The sequence below is a fragment of the Equus przewalskii genome, unplaced genomic scaffold (assembly GCF_037783145.1).
Source record: "Equus przewalskii isolate Varuska unplaced genomic scaffold, EquPr2 ChrUn-6, whole genome shotgun sequence".
In the NCBI taxonomy this organism is placed as follows: domain Eukaryota; kingdom Metazoa; phylum Chordata; class Mammalia; order Perissodactyla; family Equidae; genus Equus; species Equus przewalskii.
The window spans coordinates 698798-719226 of record NW_027228754.1 but is presented as its reverse complement, the minus strand read 5'-3'; the positions used below and the strand labels follow the sequence as shown (position 1 = coordinate 719226).

Sequence of the window (20429 nt, the reverse complement as noted above, 5' to 3'; positions counted from 1 at the left end):
TATGAGCTGGAGGCTTGGGGAGAAAAAGAAGAAGGAAGAAAAAAAAAGATTGGCAATAGATGTTAGCTCAGGGCCAAACAACAACAACAACAAAAAACTTACAAATCAAACAGAAACATCGGCACAGAGTAGCAACGAAACTCATGCCTCCAGTATGACCAATATCAGGTATGATCTTTAAACGCTGCTTTAAGGAAATAGGAACCCAAGAGGAGGAAATGTTAAAGATTAAGCCCCCTTCCTACAAAGAAAATATCTTTTCCTTGTGAAAACTAATAAAAGAAACCTTAACTAAATTGGAGTCGGGAAGACCTGTAGGGGGTGCTCTCACGCCCTACCACACACCACAAATTACACCAAACAGGAAGAGACAGATGCTAGCATCTTGGAAAGGAAGTAAAACTACTTTACCACTGAAGGAGGACTTCTCTGCCCACCCAGTAACGGCCCAGCCAATGAGAAATGCCACAGCATGGCCAACAAGAAGACAGTGCCACCCTGAACTATTACTTTCCCCAGATGGACTTTCACTTAGAATGCCCCTCCCTACTCCCCCTTTTTCTCTATAAAGGCAGCTCCCCTTCTCTGTTTGTTGGCTTTGCCATAGCATGCACATCTCAAATTGCAATTCTTTCAGCTATTCCCGAATAAACTCATTTTTAGGCTTTTCAAGTCAACATCCTCAAACTCACAGAATTTAAACTTGATAATGATTTATACCGTATCCTATCCAACTTCAACGTCTGCTAGAAGGTTAAGTGCATGAGAAACAATTAAAAGAAATTACACTTATAATGCAGAAAATAGTACTAATGAGATAAAGAGAATGGCTATGGAAGTTAAGGTGTCTTAGAAAGTGTATACCTGGAAGAAAATAAGAAAATTTAATCAGTCATAAAAAGCCCAGGATGTGAAAAGACTTTTTTTGCCTTTTTTATTTTTTTTAAGGCAACAAAAAGGGTAAGGAGGAAACAACTTCTTTTCTATCTCTGTATTATACCTTAGTTAAGTGTCATGTGTCATATGCTTCCCTTGGAATGTCTATCTCTCCTCTCCTTGTAAATCTTTAATTTTACTCTCTTCTGTGAAGTCTCTCCTTATAACTATCTCCATTTATCTCCCTCTTCTCAGTACAACACTCATAACATCACCACATTACTTAGTACTTACTATAACATTACCTTGCATTAGTCACTGTTTCATGCCTTTCTCCTTTGTAGGGAACATGATGCCCTATATGACCTGGTCATAGCCCACCCATTCAGCCCTACGGCTTATCATTCCCCACCATACAGTCCACACTCATTCACATTCAATCGTTCATTCATTCGTTTAGTCACTCAACCATCATCTAACAAATATTTATTAAGTAGCAACAATATGTCAAGCATGATCTATAAGTCAGGTGACCTCTAGCCATCCCTGACTGCTGCTTACTGCAAGTAAAAACCATCCTCTTTCACATCTCTAAACATTTGCTCATGGTATTCTCTCTGCCCTTCTCTCCTTGCAAGCCTGACAAAACCCTTCTTAGTAGCTCAATGCAACATTTTTTGAGTGTCTACCATGTCCTATACACATTATGCTAGATGCTGAGGATATAAAAAGCGGAATAAGGCAGAGCTTCCATTCTTAAAAAAAAAAAAAAAACATAAGCATCTATAGTGGTGAAGACAGATACACCAACAAATAACTAGTAAAATGTGATAAGTTCTATGACATGTAAACAGGATAATATGGAAGCACCAAGAAGAAATGGAGCCAACTCTGGTTGTCTAGTGGTTAAGATTCGGTGCTCTCACCACTGTGGCCCAGTTTCATTTCCCGGTCAGGGAACCACACCACCCATCTGTCAGCTGTCAGAGTGTGGTGGCTGCATGTTACTTTGATGCCACCAGCATTTCAAATACCAGCAGGGTCACCCATGGTGGACAGGTGTCAGTGGAGCTTCCAAACTAAGACAGACTAGGAAGAATGAGCTGGCCACTCACTTCTGAAAAAATTGGCCGTGAAAACCCCATGAACAGCAGAGGAGCACTGTCTGATATAGTACTGGAAGGTGAGAAGATGGCACAAACAGACGCAGCAGGGTTACATTCTGCTGTACACAGGGTGGCTACGAGTCAGACTTGACTTGATGGCACTAACAACAATGAAGAAATACTTAGCCCAGCCTAGCAGTGAGGTAAACTTACTCAATGCCACTTTGAATCTTGTAATAATTTCCTTGCTTTTCTTTATAGCTCTACCACATATGCACATGCATGCATACTGTATAGTATTCCTGGTTTGAGCTTGATGTAAATGTAATCATACTGTAAATATTCTTCTGCAATTTACTTATTCCATACAATATGACATTTCCTACAAGGTCTCGTAAATAGCATTTTTAATACCATTCAATACCATTGATCTATGGGTTATTTAAAATTGTGCTTTTTAACTTTTAGTATAGGAGTTCTTAGTTATCTTTTTGTTATTGATTTCTAGCTTAATTACACTGGCAGTGAATATAGTTCATGTGTCAGTCTTTGAAATTTGTTGAGATTTCCTTTATGACCTAGCACAGATTAACTTTTTTTTTTTTGAGGAAGATTATCCCTGAGCTAACTGCTGCCAATCCTCCTCTTTTTGCTGAGGAAGACTGGCCCTGAGCTAACATCCGTGCCCATCTTCCTCTACTTTATATGTGGGACGCCTACCCCAGCATGACTTGCCAAGCGGTGCTATGTCTGCACCCGGGATCCGAACCAGCGAACCCCGGGCCGCTGAAGCGGAACATGCAAACTTAACTGCTGTGCCACTGGGCCGGCACCAAACTTTTAAAAATTTTCACAAATTTTGAAGCATTTCACAAATGGTTCAAAAACTCTACATGTGGTAAATGCAGTGTTTATATATATAGCCATTAGATCAACTGAATAATGATAATATTCAGATCTTCTACTTCCTTGCAGATTTTCTTGTCTATGTGGTCTATCAAGAGAGGTAGGCTAAAATTTCCCACTATGGCAGTGGAATGTCAGTTTTCCCCCAAAGTTCTATTAACTATTGCTTCCAAGCTATATTATTAGGTACATACTAATTCAGAATTATTATATCTTCCTGGCAAATTCAACTTTTAATCAATAGGTAGTGGCTAAGTCTAATAATGCTTTTCTCCTTAAAATATATTTGTCTGATATTAATGAGCAGTTTCAGCTTTCTTTGGCTACTATTTGCTTTTTCCATCCTCTGACTTTCAACTTTTCTGTAGCCTCATGCTTTTAAATATTCCTCTTGTAAACAGCATAAAGATGAATTTTGCTTCCTCCCCCCTCCAGCCTGACAATCTTTGCCTTCTAAATGCAGAATTCAGGGCACTTCCATTTATTGCGATTACAGATAATATTCTAGATTCATCTCTACTATCTTATTTTGTGCTTTCATAATCTAGTAGTTTCTTTCCCTCTCTTTTCACTCCTTCTTTTAGATGGAATCTGTCTACCTCATTCCATGATTTTTCTTCTACTAGATTTTGAAATGATACACTCATCAGGTTTTGTTAGGGGTTACTCAAAAACTTTAAAATGTCAATGTAATTTAACAAGACTAAACATAATTATTATTTTTACCTACTTCTCAAACAAGAATAGAAACTCTGAGAGCTTTAACTCTGATGGCACCCCTCTTAATTTATCAGGTACTACTGTCCAGAAATCACTACCACCCTGATTGGTTTTAACCTTACAAACTAGACATTATTAATGTTTTTATATCATCAATATTTTTTAAAGCTTCATTTACATTTATTATTTTTGTTGTTGTTGTTAGCCATTCATTTCTGCATCTCAAATCTTCTTTTGAGGTTATTTTCCTTCTTCCTGAACACCTTGACACTTTTTAAGATTACGGGCTACTTATCGTGTAGAATGTCCCCTCAATCCAGGTTTACCTGAAGTTTCTCATGACAAAATTCAGGTTATGCCTTTATGGCAAGATTATCACATAAGTGATATTGTGCCCTTTCTGGTGCATCTCATCAGGAAGAACAGGATGTGGATGCATCTCGTGACTGGTGACGTTTTTTGATCACTTGGTTATGGCAGTGTAACCTCATGTCTCTAAATCTCTCTCCTGTTTTCTATCTCTTTGTCTCTCTGTGTTACATTCTGTGTAATTTCTTCACATCCATCTTCCCATTCACTATTTCTTCAAACATGCCTATTTTGTTGCTTTAACTTGGGCACTGTTTTTCTAATTTTAATTTATTAATGATCACATTTCCAGATCACATTTTTTTCAAAATGTCCTGATCAATTCTGATAGTCTTTTCTTCCTACATCATTCTTTAATTCCCTCTTTTATGTAACACATTTATTTTACATTTTGTATCTATTAATTCAAATCTGCAGTCTTTCAGAATCTGATTCTGTAGTCTGTTACGTCCTCTAACTTTTGTTCCTGGCAGCTTGTTTCCTGGTGTGTTTCATGACTTTTGGGAGGAGAGGGGATGTGGCTTCATGTTCAATTGGAACTCTATCTGTGGCAATATTTTTAGGACAGGTGTTTAAAGTTTCTCAGAAAGCCTTCTGAGAAAGGTTTGCATTTACTTCTGCCAGGATTCTAGTGGTATTGCCAACACACGGCCACTTAAACTAAATTTTTGGTTTGGTTTTTTGGGGGTCACACCAGTAGTATAAATTCAGGCTCGAACCTGCCTAAGTTAGGACTTGCAGTAACGAATTCTGAGGGAAGACTTTTTCTTTATGTCCACTCTATCAAAGCCAACACCAAGATAGGTACTCACCAGCACTCTACCTATGTGGTAGGGCAATCTACCTTTTTTTCTCTTTTAGCAACCAAGAATGTCATTCTTTGGAAGTTCCAGCTTTATTTGGGTAGGGGCAGTGGGGGGCTTCAGCTGTGACTTCCTACCTTGTTTGGATCCAGAGCTTTCTTTCCTGTTGCCAGACTCTGGGCAAAAAGGATCAGGAAATAACCCTAGGACAAGTACCACTTCTAAAGCTAGCTTACCATATGGATTCACGTTATCTTACTATTTCTGGCCTCTGAGAAGTCCTGACTTTGTTTGCAGTTCAGCCATTAAATAAAAGAGTTTTGATTTATTTTTTAATCTAGCATTTTCTGCTGTATTGAACTGCAAAGAGCTTCTCTGTACCTCCAGCCTACCATATAGTCAGAAACAGAAGTCCATAAGGTTTCTTGAAACAATGGTAGGAAAAAAACCACTTTATGGTATAGTAGAGGAGGCAGAGTTTTTAAGGATAATTTTTAAATAGAGACCTGGGTTAAATTTCAGGTTTTTCAATTATAAAATATGACTAATAATCATAGAATCACCTCCAATGAGTAGTAAGAAAGAAGAGGGTTTCCTACCAACTCACATTTGTCCTGTTTAGCCATTCCCTGCTGCCTAGAGTTACTATTTTTAAAGACCACCCAGAGTGGGCCAGCTCCTTGAATTCTGTGCCAAAAACAGCTACATGCCTTCTCTACCATCCACACAACATCAGTAAGGTCAGAAAAATTAACTCTTTTAAGTCTGTTTAGTTTATTTTCTTTTTCTGTGTGATGACTATTCAGTAATCCAAAACTCTTCAAACTAGTCGGTTTTGCTGCACGTTATTTTGACAAAACTCTCTGACTTTAGATGTAAGATGCATTCACATTTCACCACCAAGTGTCTTCAGGAAACGTTTCTTGAGGTATACCTCTATTCAGCAAACTTGTGTGTTATATATTTTTTCACTTGGACCCATACCAATAAAGCACAAAAGTTCAATTCTACATTGAACATCTGAAACAACATTAACAATTTTATTATGGTAACGTGATCTCTTCTGAAAGAGTTTAGGTTCCTGAATTTAAAATGCTTTGGAAATCTCTGATGAAAATGTCTATTTGTCTGGCCAGACTTAGTTTTGTGGTATCTGAGAAAAGTTCAATTGGAACTCACAATTTGTTTTTTAAAAGACTATACAGTTTCTGCACCAATTAAAACATAATAATGCTTACTTAAAGTTAACAAATATATAAGACAATGGATGTGGAAGTTGTTCAGTAAGTATCTTCCAGGTGGTACTAATAAGGTTCAACAGGGGAGCTCCTTTTCCTCCGGCAGACTCCCAGCCCTGAGAAGACCCTGAGTCTTATAGTGAAGAGACTGCAAATGATGGGGTCAATCAAGAAATCCTTCTGAATGATATACATGATGGAACATTTCTATTCCCAACATTTGGTTCTATAGCAGGTTTCAGTCTTTCAAATCACTGTTGCTCTCTCAGTTTTGATATTTCACTGTTTATGCCAAATTTTCTCTACAAGAAATAGTTTCTAGTTTTTATGAGTTTCATAACCTATTTCTTTTCTATTTCCTTCTTGGTGTCTGGAGACACTCCAACCTGTCAAGACACTTCAATATTTATTCATTCTTTCCAATTCTTCTCTTTGTTGCTTTTCTTCATTCTAAGCCTTATAACATGTTTTTTAAAAATGTGAACAGTTCCTAATATTCCCACAACTTCTTGGCTTTCTGCTCCTAAATCCTTCATACAGAGACAGAAACAGATCTCTTCTGGTTGTTCCTCAGGATTTTCAAGTGTTTAAGCTTTCTCCCATTCTTAATTCCTCTTTTGGTACTGTCTATCTAATTTTTTTTTTTCCTGAGGAAGATTAGCCTTGAGCTAACATCTGCCGCCAATCCTCCCCTTTTTTGCTGAGGGAGTGGCCCTGTGCTAACATCCGTGTCCATCTTTCTCTACTTTATATGTGGGATGCCTGCCACAGCATGGCTTGCCAAGCAGTGCCATGTCCACATCCAGGATCTGAACCGGTGAACCCCAGGCCACCGAAGCAGAGCATGTGTACTCAACTGCTGTGCCACCGGGCTGGCCCCCTCCATCTAATTTTTTTTAACACAAACCTTTCTTGATAAAATGGGCCTATCATCTCCTCCTTCCATAATGGTTCAATGTACCTGCTCATGGAAATGAGATCTATCTCTACATATCCACTTCACCTCAGAAGCTGCGTGGATCATTAATTCATTTAAAAATTTCGGTTCCAGTCTTTTTTTCCCCAAATCTCTAGTGACTCATGAGGGCTTCCACAACAAGATGTCTCCCAATCCTATCCTCACTTCTGGCAGCATAATCCCACCTTCTTAATTCATTCATAGAATGTTACTGCATAAAGCCTTTGTGACTGCCATTATCAGAGTTACTGGTTACTTCTACATCCCTTCCAGAATACGCCCATATTTTTATATGACATCTACATAATTCTTCCTCATACTGTAGTTGTTTACGTACCTGCGTCTCTTACTCAACTGTACTTTTATTCATGTTTGCATCCCTGGCTCCTTCCCAATACCTGAGCAAGTACTTCACTATATGTCCGACTGAATAAATAAATGAGTACCTCATATAGCCGAGACAAGAAATGAGGAACTAAAAGCACGCAGTTTTTAAGAAACAGCAGATGAACACATATAAACATATACCTGCTCTGGGATGAACACTGTATTATCTATTCAGGAGAAACTCAAAGAATTAGACAATATAATCTGAGACCTTACAGCTGGGATAAAATATGCGTAAGAAACAATAATAGCACAAAGCACAACTTGAACAAGTGGAAGAAAATGTCTGTAACAAATTGCATAACTGGTAAGAAGCGTTTGAATAAAGCAATACCAAGAATGTCAGTGGGGAGAGCTTCCTGAAATCACAAATAAAATAAAAAACGCGAGTTGAAAGAGAGAAGGAAGTTCTTCCAGTTTAGGAATGGTGTACATAAAGGTACAAAAGTGGGAATTAGTAAATATAAGCAGAGTACGGCAAGCAGATTAATTGTCAAATACTAGATACATATTTAATACACACAAGGAGGTTTAGAGCAACTCATAACAAAAGGAAGGATTTTCTGGTCAGGACTGCAAGTAGTCTTTTAAAAGGGAAATACAACCAGCCAAAGACATATGAAAAAATAACTTACTACTAATTAGGGGGGATCATTCATTCATACCTCAAATATTTACTGAGAGACTACTACATGCTAGGCACCGCTCTGAGCACTGAAAAACAAAAAGAGATTAAAAACCTCTGCAGGGAAAGAAAGAAAAGAAAAGAAATAGGTAAGTTACACAGTATACTAGAAGGTGAGAGGTGCTATGGAGAAAAGTAAAGGAAGACAGAGAATAGGGAGTGTGGTGTGAGGAGCAGGGGTGGCAATTTAGAGAAGGTAGTCCAGGCCAGCCTCACTGAGGTGGCATTTGAGCTAACACTTGACGGAAGACTCTCTGGGGGAAGAGCATTCCAGGCAGTGGGAATAACAAATGCGAAGACCCTGAGGCAGGAGCATGCTTAGTGTGTCCACGGAAGAGCAAGGAGGCTAGTGCGGCTGGAGTAAGATAACATTTTTGATCCAGAAGATAGGCAAATATTAAAAAATACTTAAACCATCCATGTTAGGAAAGGTGTAGAGAAATGGACAGTCCTATCACTTGCTGCTGGGAGTGTAAACTGGTACAGTCTTTGGAAGGCAATTTGGCAAAATCTATCACAATTTCAGATATTCGTACTTTCTAACTCCAGTCTACTTCTAAGATTTGAATATACACACATACAATACATACTCTTTTCTCTCTCTCTCTTTATATGCACAAAACATTATATATATATGGAAATAACCTAAATGCTCATTAATAACAGAATGGTTAAATAAATTATGGCGACAGTTCTGAAAGTGTGCAGCCCTGGAGATCCCAAAACGCTTTCAAAGGGTCAGCAAGCTTCTCCCTTTTTCAACTATACACCTACATGAGTCTGGATTTTCTTCACTTACTTCAACCAAAACAATCTGTCAAAACAGATTTGCATGAAGAAACAGGTATGAGAATCTAGACAGCTTCTATTAAGTCAGACATCAAAGATTTTGCAAAAATATAAAATAAAGCGACCTCTTCTCATTAAATTCTTGAGGGTCTGGAAAATTACTTTTTATAAAAACATTATTTATCTTATATAATGGTTTATTATAATTTTCAAATGAATAAATATTTTTAAAATATCTCTTGGTTTTAATCTCTAATATAATTAATATCAATAGATATAATCAAAAGCTCTTTGGGATCCTCAGTAACTTTTAAGGGTATAAAAGGTTCCCCAACCCTAAAGTTTGGAGGTGCTAAATTATAGCATATCCATATTACAGAAAACTATGTAGCCATTATAAGAGAGTGAGTATTGACATATTTTAAAGTGAGAAAATACATTCCTGAATAATATGTATATGATGCCTTTTATGTAAAACCAAGTTTTAAAAACTATATACATAGAAACACAAAGACACAAACACAAATGTGTGTATACACACATTTATACATGCTGTTGACTCCCAATGAAATGTTCTTCCTGTATCTTAACTAATTTCTTCTTTTAGATGTTGACACAATCGTCCCTTTCTCAGGGAGATTTTGTCTTAATCCCCTAACTAGCTCCAGCGAACCTATTATGCAGTCTCGTGATATTGTGTACCTCTCCTTCGTGGCATCTGATATGGTTATAACTGTGCATTTATCTGAGTAATTGACTTAATATCTGTCACCTACAATAGACTGTAAATTCCATGAGGGCAGGGACTACATTAGTTTCTGCTCATTATTATATTCTTAGTCTTGCATTATACCGAGCATTCACTAAACAGTCAATAAATATATTCTCATTGAATTAGTAAAGTAATATGTATCTGGAAATCTGGAAAAAATTATTTATAAAGAGAAGAGTAGGGTGGGGGAAGGGAAGTGGTTGGGAGGAAGGTGGACTAGAAGACTTTCACTTTTTACTTTACTTTCTGAAATTTTTACAAAGAACTTATAGTCATGTATTACTCTGGTAATTAAAAATAAGCAAAGAGGTAACTATGGCTCTATTTTCTTCAAGGGCTGTGGACAAAAGTCATGGAGGGAAGTCAGTGGAAAAAGTCACTATATAAAAGAAACCTTGAAGGAAGACATGAGTATAGCTGGAGCAGCTCTACCAAATGGCCTACATCCATGCAGCCCTCTCTGGCACTGGGGGTCCTAGTATAAAATGCTTCATTCTGACAGTTGTTGGTGACTCTGTATTCACTGCACGGTAATCTGATTCAATTTATTCAAGGAATTCATTTATATTCAAGTTCATAACTCAGGAGGACAAAGTTTTGATTAGCATGCTTCTTTTCTCCTTTATTAATCAAGAAATAGCTCTTAATGAATAAAAGAAGTCCCATTCCTTGAACAAAAAAATTAAATGAGAAAATAATTTTAACATGAAGAATATGGGCAAAACGTCAACAGTAAATAATGAAGAAAGCAGTAAAAAAAATTGTTAATAACTCAGAAGGCTGTTCCAGGTATCTCTTCTGCATCTTCTATTTAACATGACTAGTATAGTGTGAACTTTCAAAAATAGGTCAACTCAGAATTATGTCCTCTTTCCACTGAACTGTCTTAGTATACTAATTAAAAAGTAGATGGGTCTCTGGGGTTCCATGATGGGATATCAAATGCTCTGAAGAGTTGTGCTAATACCAAATGATAACAAAAGTGGAATACAAGATCTGTACTTTATTTTTTAGAAAACTAACTATATAGAAATAAAATGGGAGTGACCTAGCTTGGCCATCAAACGTGTGAAAAAGATATGGAGATTTTAGTTAATAATACATCTACTAAAAAGAGGTAACACAATCTGAGGCTGCATGAAAAAGAGAGCTCTTAGGAAGTAAGAGTTTCCCTATATTTTCTACACAGGTCAGAACATACCTGAGGAAATGTGCTCAGCTCTGGATGCCACATTCCAATATGTACACTGACAAAGGTGCCAAGCACAAAGCCTAGACCACAGAAGCAGCTCAGTTTGAATGAATGAATGAATGAGTGTCCAGAAGAGGTACTAGGACAATGAAGGGATTTGAAAGTTTGATATACAGGACAAATAGGTGAAAGAATCAGGTATGTTACGCCTGAGGGTAGGGCTAAAAAGACAGTAAAATAAAAGAAGATATAATTATCTTCAAGCACATGAAGAACTATCAGAAGTACATTTCACTGAAGATTTAATCGAAAACTAGATGACCATCTTCTCAAGTTTCCCACATGCTAAAAAGAATCTACTTAATCCTCTCATTTTCTTCTTTCCCTTTTACCTCAAAGCTCTTTTTTTTTTTTTGATGAGGAAGTCTGGCACTGAGCTAACATCTGTTGCCAATCTTCCTCTTTTTGCTTGAGGAAGATTGTTGCTGAGCTAACATCTGTGCCAATCTTCCTCTATTTTGTATGTGGCAAGCAGCCACAGCATGGCTTGATGAACCATGTGTAGGTCCACACGTGGGATCCGAACTCGCAAACCCTGGGCCACCAAAGTGGAGGGTGTAAACCTTACCGCTATGCCACCAGGCCGGCCCCTGCCTCAAAGCTCTTAAAAGCATAGTCCATACTCACTGTCTCTACTTCCTAAACTCTTTTCAGCAAAACCGGCAAAATGTTGATAATTATTAAAGCTCGGTGATAGGTATAATGGGGTTCATTATACTATTTTCTCTAATTTTTTTATGTTTGAAAATCTTCATAATAAAAAGTTTTATTAATAAAAAAGAGATTATTCAACTTATCACTCCTTTCAGTTCTCAACTAACTTCAATATAGATTTCACTCCCACTCCTAATAAATCTGCTTTCTGAAATTATTGTTAACCTAATCGCCAAATTCAATGTTCATCTCAGCTTTCTGCCTCTCCTCAGCCCTCAGCACGTGATACCACTGCCCAAGCCCCTTCTGAAACTCTTTTCACCAGTGGCTTCAGAAAACCATTTTCTTCAGGTTTTGTCCCTAACTCTATTCACTCTGAGTTTCTTTTCCCGTCTATCCACTGTTCATGCTGCTTTCCCTCAGATTCTTATTACTCTTCTTCCTCTACTTATTCTCCTTGGATAATCTCATCTACTCCACTACTGTCTGTCTGTCTGTCTATCTGTCTGTCTATCATGGTAATTCTCAATATCAAATCAGTATCATAAACTTCCCATACTAATAATAAACCACTGTCTTCCATCATGAAACTATTCACCTTTCTATGTTTGCTAACTTGAAAAACAGCATCATTCAGTCCCTCGATGTGCACACTCCCACATGTACAAGACACACTGAATTTTTCACTCTTTCCTGAAAATGTCAGGCCATTTCACAATTGTGCCCTTTAACACGCTGTTCCCTCTGCCTGGCATGCCTTTCCAATAGTTTCCATCTTGCAAACTGTTATCACACTTCAAGATTCAGCTTTTCCTTTGGGGATTTCCCTTATCACTCTGTCATTCAACAAAAAATGTTTTGAGCATCTATCAATATGTCATGAACCTTCTCCTCAAGGAATTCATACTGATTTACACTCTTTTAGTACGTTGTTCATACTGCTATTATGACATTCATCACATTATACTGTAGTCATCCTTTTACATGTCTCTCCTCCCAGCTGGTTCATGAGATCTTTGAAGGCATGGCCCCTAATTCCTCTTTGACTCCCCAACATCTAGGATGTTGACTTTGTTCATGTGAAGTGCCATGGTGGGTGGGAATCTGAAAAAGATGATTCCTAAGATCCCTCTGCATTCTAGTATTCTATTCCAACCTAAAAGCAGCATTTCTCCAGTTGGATTAGCTGAGAACTTGTACCAGAATTAGCTGGAATGTTTAAAAATACTGAGATTCTTGATTCCCATTCCAAATCTACTAAATCAGAAACTGAGAATTACTATCTAACTGTTTATTTTCTAGCCAGGGAGGAAGCCACCCAAGTGCCTTGCGATCACTGATGCTCAAGTATCGTGGTATTAAGGTAGGTATCATTATTATTATTAAATAAACACCCACTTTAAAGGTATGGAACTGAGGCACAGAGAGATTAATTGCCGTCAGACAACAAAGTTACCAAGTGGAGGAGCTAGGATTTGAACCCAGGCAGTCTGATTCCAAGGCCCATGGTCTTAATTAATCAGTTCATTATTCTGCTTCACCAGTGATCTGTTCCATAATCTAAGGCTTCCTTCATTAAAAAACATGAACTTTCTGTTAGAACTAGGTAAAGAACAAGGAAGAGGAACCAATCTTCCTTCTTCCTGTTTGTCTCTGAGAAAAACAAAATAAACCCATTTCTCTAGCTTATGACTAGAGCTGAAAATAATAAACAACGAGAATTTAAACTTTTAGCATTAGTATCCAAAACAAATATCTATACACTTACCTCATAGGTCCATAGTTCAGTATTATAAATGCCAATACTATCATCACACAGATAGCTCTTCGCTTCGGGCTAGGAACTTTAAGCCTCTGGTTCTAAAGGAAACGACCATATTAAACACAATTAAACTACAGATCCATCTCACAAAAAAAAGCAACATCTAAGATAAGAACTCTCTTCTTCACCAGCTATATGAATAGCTTAAAAAAAAAAACCCCAAAACTCAAAACTGAGGAAATAGAAGTTTCCAAGAGACTAGAGCAGAGCCTTGCAAGTTCCCTTTTCCAACAGAGAGAAAAGGAGAGTAGCCCAAGAAACACAGCAGCCACTCTGTTGCAGCTGTTTCTTCACCCAAAAGGAGCGAACTCAACAATTTTACATTTTTTATGGATGTTCAGAAAATTCTGAGATACTTCTGCGGTTTGTCTCTTGAACCACTGCTTTCAGTAACATGATGGAATATTCCCATGTGCTCGAGGCAAAACAGAAAAAACAGTGGGCACAGGCATCTGTTTGGTTCAGGACAGCATTGCAGTGGGAAATCCTGAAAGCATCAGATTTTATGAACAGAACTGAGGAGAAGATTAACTTTATCAGGACCAGCATGGCAACAAAATGTAAAAAACATAACGGAGATCAGGTGGACACAGAAAAGGTTAAAATTTTTTTATTTTGTATTGTTTTCTTTGCTAAAAGGGAAGAGTTGGTGGAACTATTTAGGAGCCTCAATGTGATTCATTTAGTGAGAAAAGAGAGTGCTACGGTACTGACGGAGGAGAAATCCAAGAAAATAGGTAACTTTGTACGTAGATGGAGAGGTACAATTCAAAAGCCCTCTTTCCAATGCTTTATCCTAACTGCAAATGTTTTAGGGCTTACTGCGCCCTCCTTTTCCTAGTACTATTATTTTACACAATTTAATTTAAAATGTAAGTTTCTCAATTGATTTATCAGGAAAAAAAGAACACTTTAACCCATCTCCTTGTGGCTATACCGCTAGCACTCACCTCTGATACAACTTCATCCAGCTGCCGTTTCAGTGATCCATTCTCTTTCTTCAGCTTCTCATTCTCTGAAAGGGCTGCCTTTAATCTTGCCTCTAACCCCAGCATATATTCTTTCTTCTTCTTGCGGGACTGACAAGCCGACTCTCGATTCTTTATCATGCGTTGCTGTCTCCTTAGCACAGCAATCTAGGAAAAGTTACAATGAATGAGAATATTCTAATTTTAGAATGAGATTTTAGAATACACCAATTTTTACAGTTATTTTTAAACAAACTGTTCAAAGCACAGGATACTGGTTGTTTTAAAACAACATTACTCAAACTAAGCAAACTGAAATCAAACGATTAAACATGACTTTCTAAAACCTAAATGTTAAATGATTTCTTCTGGTGTCTTCTAAGCCTTCTTTACTGATTTTCCAAGTTTCCCTTTAGAAACTCTCTCAGAAGGTGCCTTTGCGTACATACGTATGTATGTATTATACATACACCTTTAATCTACATCTTAGGCCTTCAATTAATTAACTATTTTCCAGGACCATATATCCAATTACTTAGAAGGCCAATTCTACTTGTTGAGTCACCAGCACTTTAAATTCAGTATCTACAAACTGAACTTACCGTCTCCCTCTACTTGGATTTATTTTTATCTATCATCTTCTATCAGTGGTATCTCTCAGGACACTTACCTTAATGAGAGAAGTGACCTTTAACTTATTTTTCTTTCATTCCCTTATTTACTCCCTTTCTCAACCTCTCATTTACTCACTACATTTTATGTGTAGAGGCTATGTTAATGACCAGTGCAAGTGTGTCTCACAGTTATTCCTCTCTCTACTCACAGTGCCACTCTCCTAACAAAGGCACTCGTTAACTCATCCCTAGACTACTGCAATAGTCTCCTATTTCAATTGTTTTCAATCTCTTCCCGTCTACCATTTCTAAGAAAACTTCCTCCCCAAAAAACGTTTTTATCTTGCTACTCTATTGCAAAAACAAGCTAGTCATGCATCCTAGCTGTCCACTTTTGCTTTCAAGGCCTTCCATAACGTGACCACCCCTACTTAACTGTACCTTCTGCCCTAAGCCCACAGCTATTCAAACAACACCCTCCAATCTCATCATTTAAGGCTACTCTGTATCTCCACACATGCCTAACATATTCCTTTATTCATACTGTTTATTCCAATTTGGAACGCTGCCTCTTCCACTAACCTAATTCTAAGGACCCTCCAAACTCTAATTAGGCTAAACTCCTCAGAGTTTTTATTTTCTCTGAATTTCTTACGCCGTTACAATTTGGAAGATACACCTGAACACTCTAATGGTGTCAATTGTTTCATGAATGTTAACTCTCTCTCTCCCCCTAGACTTTCTACCTTGGAAGCAAAAACCACGTAACACTACTTTTTGTTTACTACTACCCATAATATCTACCATAATCAAAACTTACTAAGCAAAATTATTTTTGTCATGTTTTCTAAACTAAGTTATGAAACCTATTTGTTACAGCGTTAGTCTAATTTATTTGCGGGAGAGGGTGATGTAGCAAAATTAAGTCCATAAAAAGCACCAAATAATATTAAACTGATTATTGTAAGTACACAAATGATTGAATTACTGACCTCTATATGTTTTGTAACAGACTTTAAAAACAAATACTCAACTGTAGGGTGTTCAATAACTCACCAAGACCAGTAAATAAAATTAAATAATTTAATAGTGATTTCTTTTAAAATAACACCACAATTCCCGCCCTATACTACATTTCCTAGAAACAGAGGAATACCAAAGCCAACCAAGGGATCTCTCAACACCCAACACTGTCAACCCACCTTTCAATCAAAACCCACAAGGAGAAGAAACATTATATGAGATGTCAAAAAAAGGTGTTTTCCCTTTTTTTTTTCCTTTATTAACTGAAATGTCACAAGAATGCTAACTTACACAACCATCATCTATGAAATTTCCCTGTGGAATAACTATCCCACTCTTCAGTAACGCTACGTGTTACACACAGAGCAGTGGCACAGGCATGATGGACTGACCATTCACCAATTTCAAACTATTCTCTGGACAATGCCACTTTATTCAATCTTTGTTATTCTTAGTGATCTTCACTGTTACTGAGAAGGCCAGTGTCCATAATCCTTAATACTAGAGTGCTGCAGTACACAGAACACTGAACAAGCACATAAAAAAGAAGGTTCCCAGATGGAAGAGTTTATACTAAAAGTTAGATAAAAGGCAACCTTACTTTAAAGGCTAATTAATCTATGGAATTTGGGGGGTTTACAGATGGCATACCACTTAATACATTTCAAACAAGGATTAGGGGTTTCTATAAACAATAAAAGCACCTGCATATTATAGAGCATTAAAGTTCCAAAGGCTGTCAATGCACATGCCTCATGCTAAAAGAATGAAAACCACCTGTAGCCAAATATTCATTTCTTCCCCTAGAAAAAGATACAATATAATAGTTCTGAAAATAAAGTAAATACTCAATACTACCAATAACTGCAAAGGATAAAGACAGTAAAAATAAATAAAACCCACAGGAATCACCAAACACAGATTTCCAACTTTACATCTCAGCAAGCTATCTTCAGCTATCCGAATATATAATATTTAAATTATTCTGTATTTCCTAGGAAAAAAAATTATTATTTTCATACTAAACATACATACATACACACACACACACACACACTGTAGTGTCTGTTGTTTTGGTGGGGGTACATTTTACAAGAAAAAAAGGATTACACTGTAATGACTGTTTTGTAAACTGAGTTTTGCACAAAGTATCATGATCATCTTTGGCATGCAATGAGAATGGCAGCATAGTTTTTCAATTATCTTTGATGCTCCATAATGTATGTAATAAATCTCCTCTTGTTGAAATTATTATAGTTTTCAAGTTCTTTAAAACAAGCCTCGCCATTTGATCCACTGTTAAGAGAACAGAAGAGCCAAGGCTAGAACTTAGGACAGGTGACTCCAAGCCCAGTGCTACTTACACAACAGCTCCACACTGCTTTTAAATACCAAATAGGAAGTCCTGCATCACAACATGGCACTCTAACCTCAGTGAATTGTGTAGTTGTTTTAATTACATGCCTGTTTGAAAACAAAGGCCTATGGAATGCTTGTGTCTGGAAGCTTAATCTCCTCTGCTGGCAGTCTAAAAACATAACATCAACACTTTGGCCCATTAATCAATTGACATATCTCCCCTATGAGCATATCATATGAATTAACATGACTGAGATGAAATGCATGAACAGCTGGCCAGTCCCTGCTTCTGATCATGCCGCCCTCAGACAACTCTCCTACCAAGTGTTGTGCTTTGGAAAAAGAAAAAAGAAGAAAGAGACAATTCCACAACTGCAAAATATTCACCCTTTAGTGCCACTAAACTATAAAATATGGTGTTTCATAATTAAACATTTATTGGACTACAAGAAATTCATGTAAAAGGAGAACTTTCACAAATGGACAAGTACTTTTTGAAGGTTGGATCAATTTAAGAGTCAAAATTCCTAGCCTGTTTGTATTTTGTTTTTTAATTTTAAAAGTTACTGACTGATAAACACTATAAGATATTATGTTCTTTTTACAAATAAAATAGACTTATTTAGACCCTTGATTCTGTGACGTTGCTAAGAAATGAGCTTCAAAGTCCTGAATGGCTATAAATTAAAGATACTAAAATAGGATATTTCAACGCTAAGAAATACATTCCAATATCTCACACAAACTCAACCCAGATCAAGTGTTGATAACCTATGGGTGAATCGCTGGCTTACTACACACTTTTCTTCAGTTCTCATTCTCATTTGGCTGCATCTTTTCCTTTAAAACTGAACTAAAGCAGAAACTGTCAATGACTAACCTCTTCATTATAGCAGACAAAAACTTTTTCCAATTAAATAAAAAAGAAATAAATTTTGTCTATTTGAAATTGATACAAAAGCAAAAGAAGTAAATTTTCTTACACATTTCTTCTAATTTACGTAACGTATTATTGCATATTAAATATATTTATAAATACATTCTAAAAAACGTGTACAGCTAAAATTATTGGCAAATTTAATTTGTAGCAACCTTATCTTAAATATTCAAATGAATAAATATTTTATTTCCCTTAAGAATATTCCTTTTTCCTCATAAAATTGTTTAAAGTAGAAAAAGGGAAAATTTTGACTTATACTAACTCTACTCTTCTAAAATCTCATGACAGAAAGCCAAAATTTTATTTTACGCTTTCTATCAAGTTCTGTGTGTGTGGTATAACCAGTTTATACTAACCAAAAATTAAACAAAGATGCTTCATTTCTGGCAACTTGAGCCATTTAATTGACAGAGGGAAAGAAAGAATCTTCACCCTGCAAATTCTTTTTTTTTTTATGGAATGAAGAATGCCTTCCGACATGTAGCATGATTTCCAGAGTAAGAAAGGATAATAGACAAAATCCCTGCTAGACTGTAGGTCCAGTCTGCCCTCTGCAATTTCATCTTTGAGTGAAGAGAAAGAACAACTGGCAGATAAAGGCAGGAGCATCCACCCGATGCCCTTAGGAAAGCCACAATGTGGGCCCAGCCTCCTGAAGAATGGAGGCACCGGAGTCCTGTGCATGGGATCTTCAACAGATCCTCAGAGCAGTTTCCTGTGCCTTCATTTAACGACTCCTCTGCTTCATATGTCCCTAGAAACACCTGGTGTAGCTGTATAAAAGTAACAGTAATTTGGGGGCTGGCCCCGTGGCCCAGTGGTTAAGTTCGCGTGCTCTGCTTCAGCGGCCCAGGGTTTCACCGGTTCAAATCCTGGGCACGGACATGGCAATGCTCATCAGGCCATGCTGAGGTGGCATCCCACATGCCACAACTAGAAGGACCAATAACTAAAAATACACAACTATGTACTGGGGGGCTTTGGGGATAAAAAGGGAAAATTCAAAAAAAAAAAAAGTAACAGTAATTTAAGTCATTAAACGACAACAGTGGAAGTCAGGTGTCCTTAATTCTTGTCCCAGCACTGCAATGAATTAATTGGAAGATCTTAGAAAAATCACTTCTTCTCCCAGGGTCTATTTACACACTAGTAAAAAGAGAGAGTTAGGGGGCTGGCTCAGTGGCGCAGCCATTAAGTTCACTTGTTTTGCTTTGGTGGCCCGGGATTCACTGGTTCAAATCCCAGGTGCAGACTCACACACTGCTTGTCAAGCCACGCTGTGCAGGCATCCCACATATAAAGTAGAGGAAGATGGGCATGGATCTTAGCTCCGGGCCAGTCTTCCTCAGCAAAAAGAGGAGGATTAGTGGCACATGTTAGCTCAGGGTTAACCTTCCTCAACAAATAAATAAATAAACAAATAAAGAGGGAGTTAGGCCAGAATAGTGTTTTTCAAACTATTATAACCCAATATCAGGTAGTACAACAAATTTAGTAGATCACAACAGCCTTAAAAAACTGACAAAAAAGCATAGGATAGAATAAAAGAAAACAGAATGCTTTATATGTAGTAAGAGCTTATCTCTTGTTTCATTAGACTGTGTGTGTTGAGAGAGATGTAAAATCCATTTCTTTCTGTGGGCTGTGAATAGAGTTTAAAGCCACCCCACTAATCCTCTAAAGGTCTCATCCAATCCAGAACCAAAATGGTTCTAGTACTGAAGCTAAACATGTACACTTAATTACCACGCAGCACAACAATGACTACTGTATCATGAATATGGATGCTCTAAGTTTTATGTGATACCACTGAATTGTTCAAAAAACATCAATCTTTGTCTCTCAAGACCTAAAACTGCCTGCTCAAAATGTTTGAAAATTAAGAGAATACATCTGTAGAGGGAGAAAAAAGGGAGCAGTACATTTAAGATATACATAACCTGCAGTTTGCACTGCATCAGGGCTGCCTTGAAAGTAGAGCCCCGCTAACAGAGCACAGAGTACTGACAGCAGCACTGGACTGAGGGCAGGCCTAGGCTTGAATCCCAACTCAGTCATGCAGGTCAAAGGATCGGGGTGAGGACAAATGAGTAACGGACATGAAGGTTCTTTGTAAACTATAATGTACCATATACATCTAAGTTTTAGTAAAAAGAAATATCCTACAGCTATGAATAAACTGAGTGAG

At 37.3% G+C, this 20429-nt stretch overlaps 1 protein-coding gene across 7 annotated transcripts in view; it reads right to left on the bottom strand.

Annotated features, from left to right (window-relative positions):
• ATF6 (activating transcription factor 6) overlaps positions 1-20429 on the bottom strand; it is a 200976-nt gene that overhangs the window by 143457 nt on the left and 37090 nt on the right. For all 7 annotated transcript variants that reach the window (XM_070608318.1, XM_070608322.1, XM_070608324.1 and 4 more), the window contains exons 9-10: positions 14288-14473; positions 13284-13375 (exon numbers count right to left, since the gene is read on the bottom strand). In XM_070608318.1, coding sequence (XP_070464419.1) covers positions 13284-13375; positions 14288-14473 — 278 coding nt within the window. The remainder of the gene's footprint in view (positions 1-13283; positions 13376-14287; positions 14474-20429) is intronic.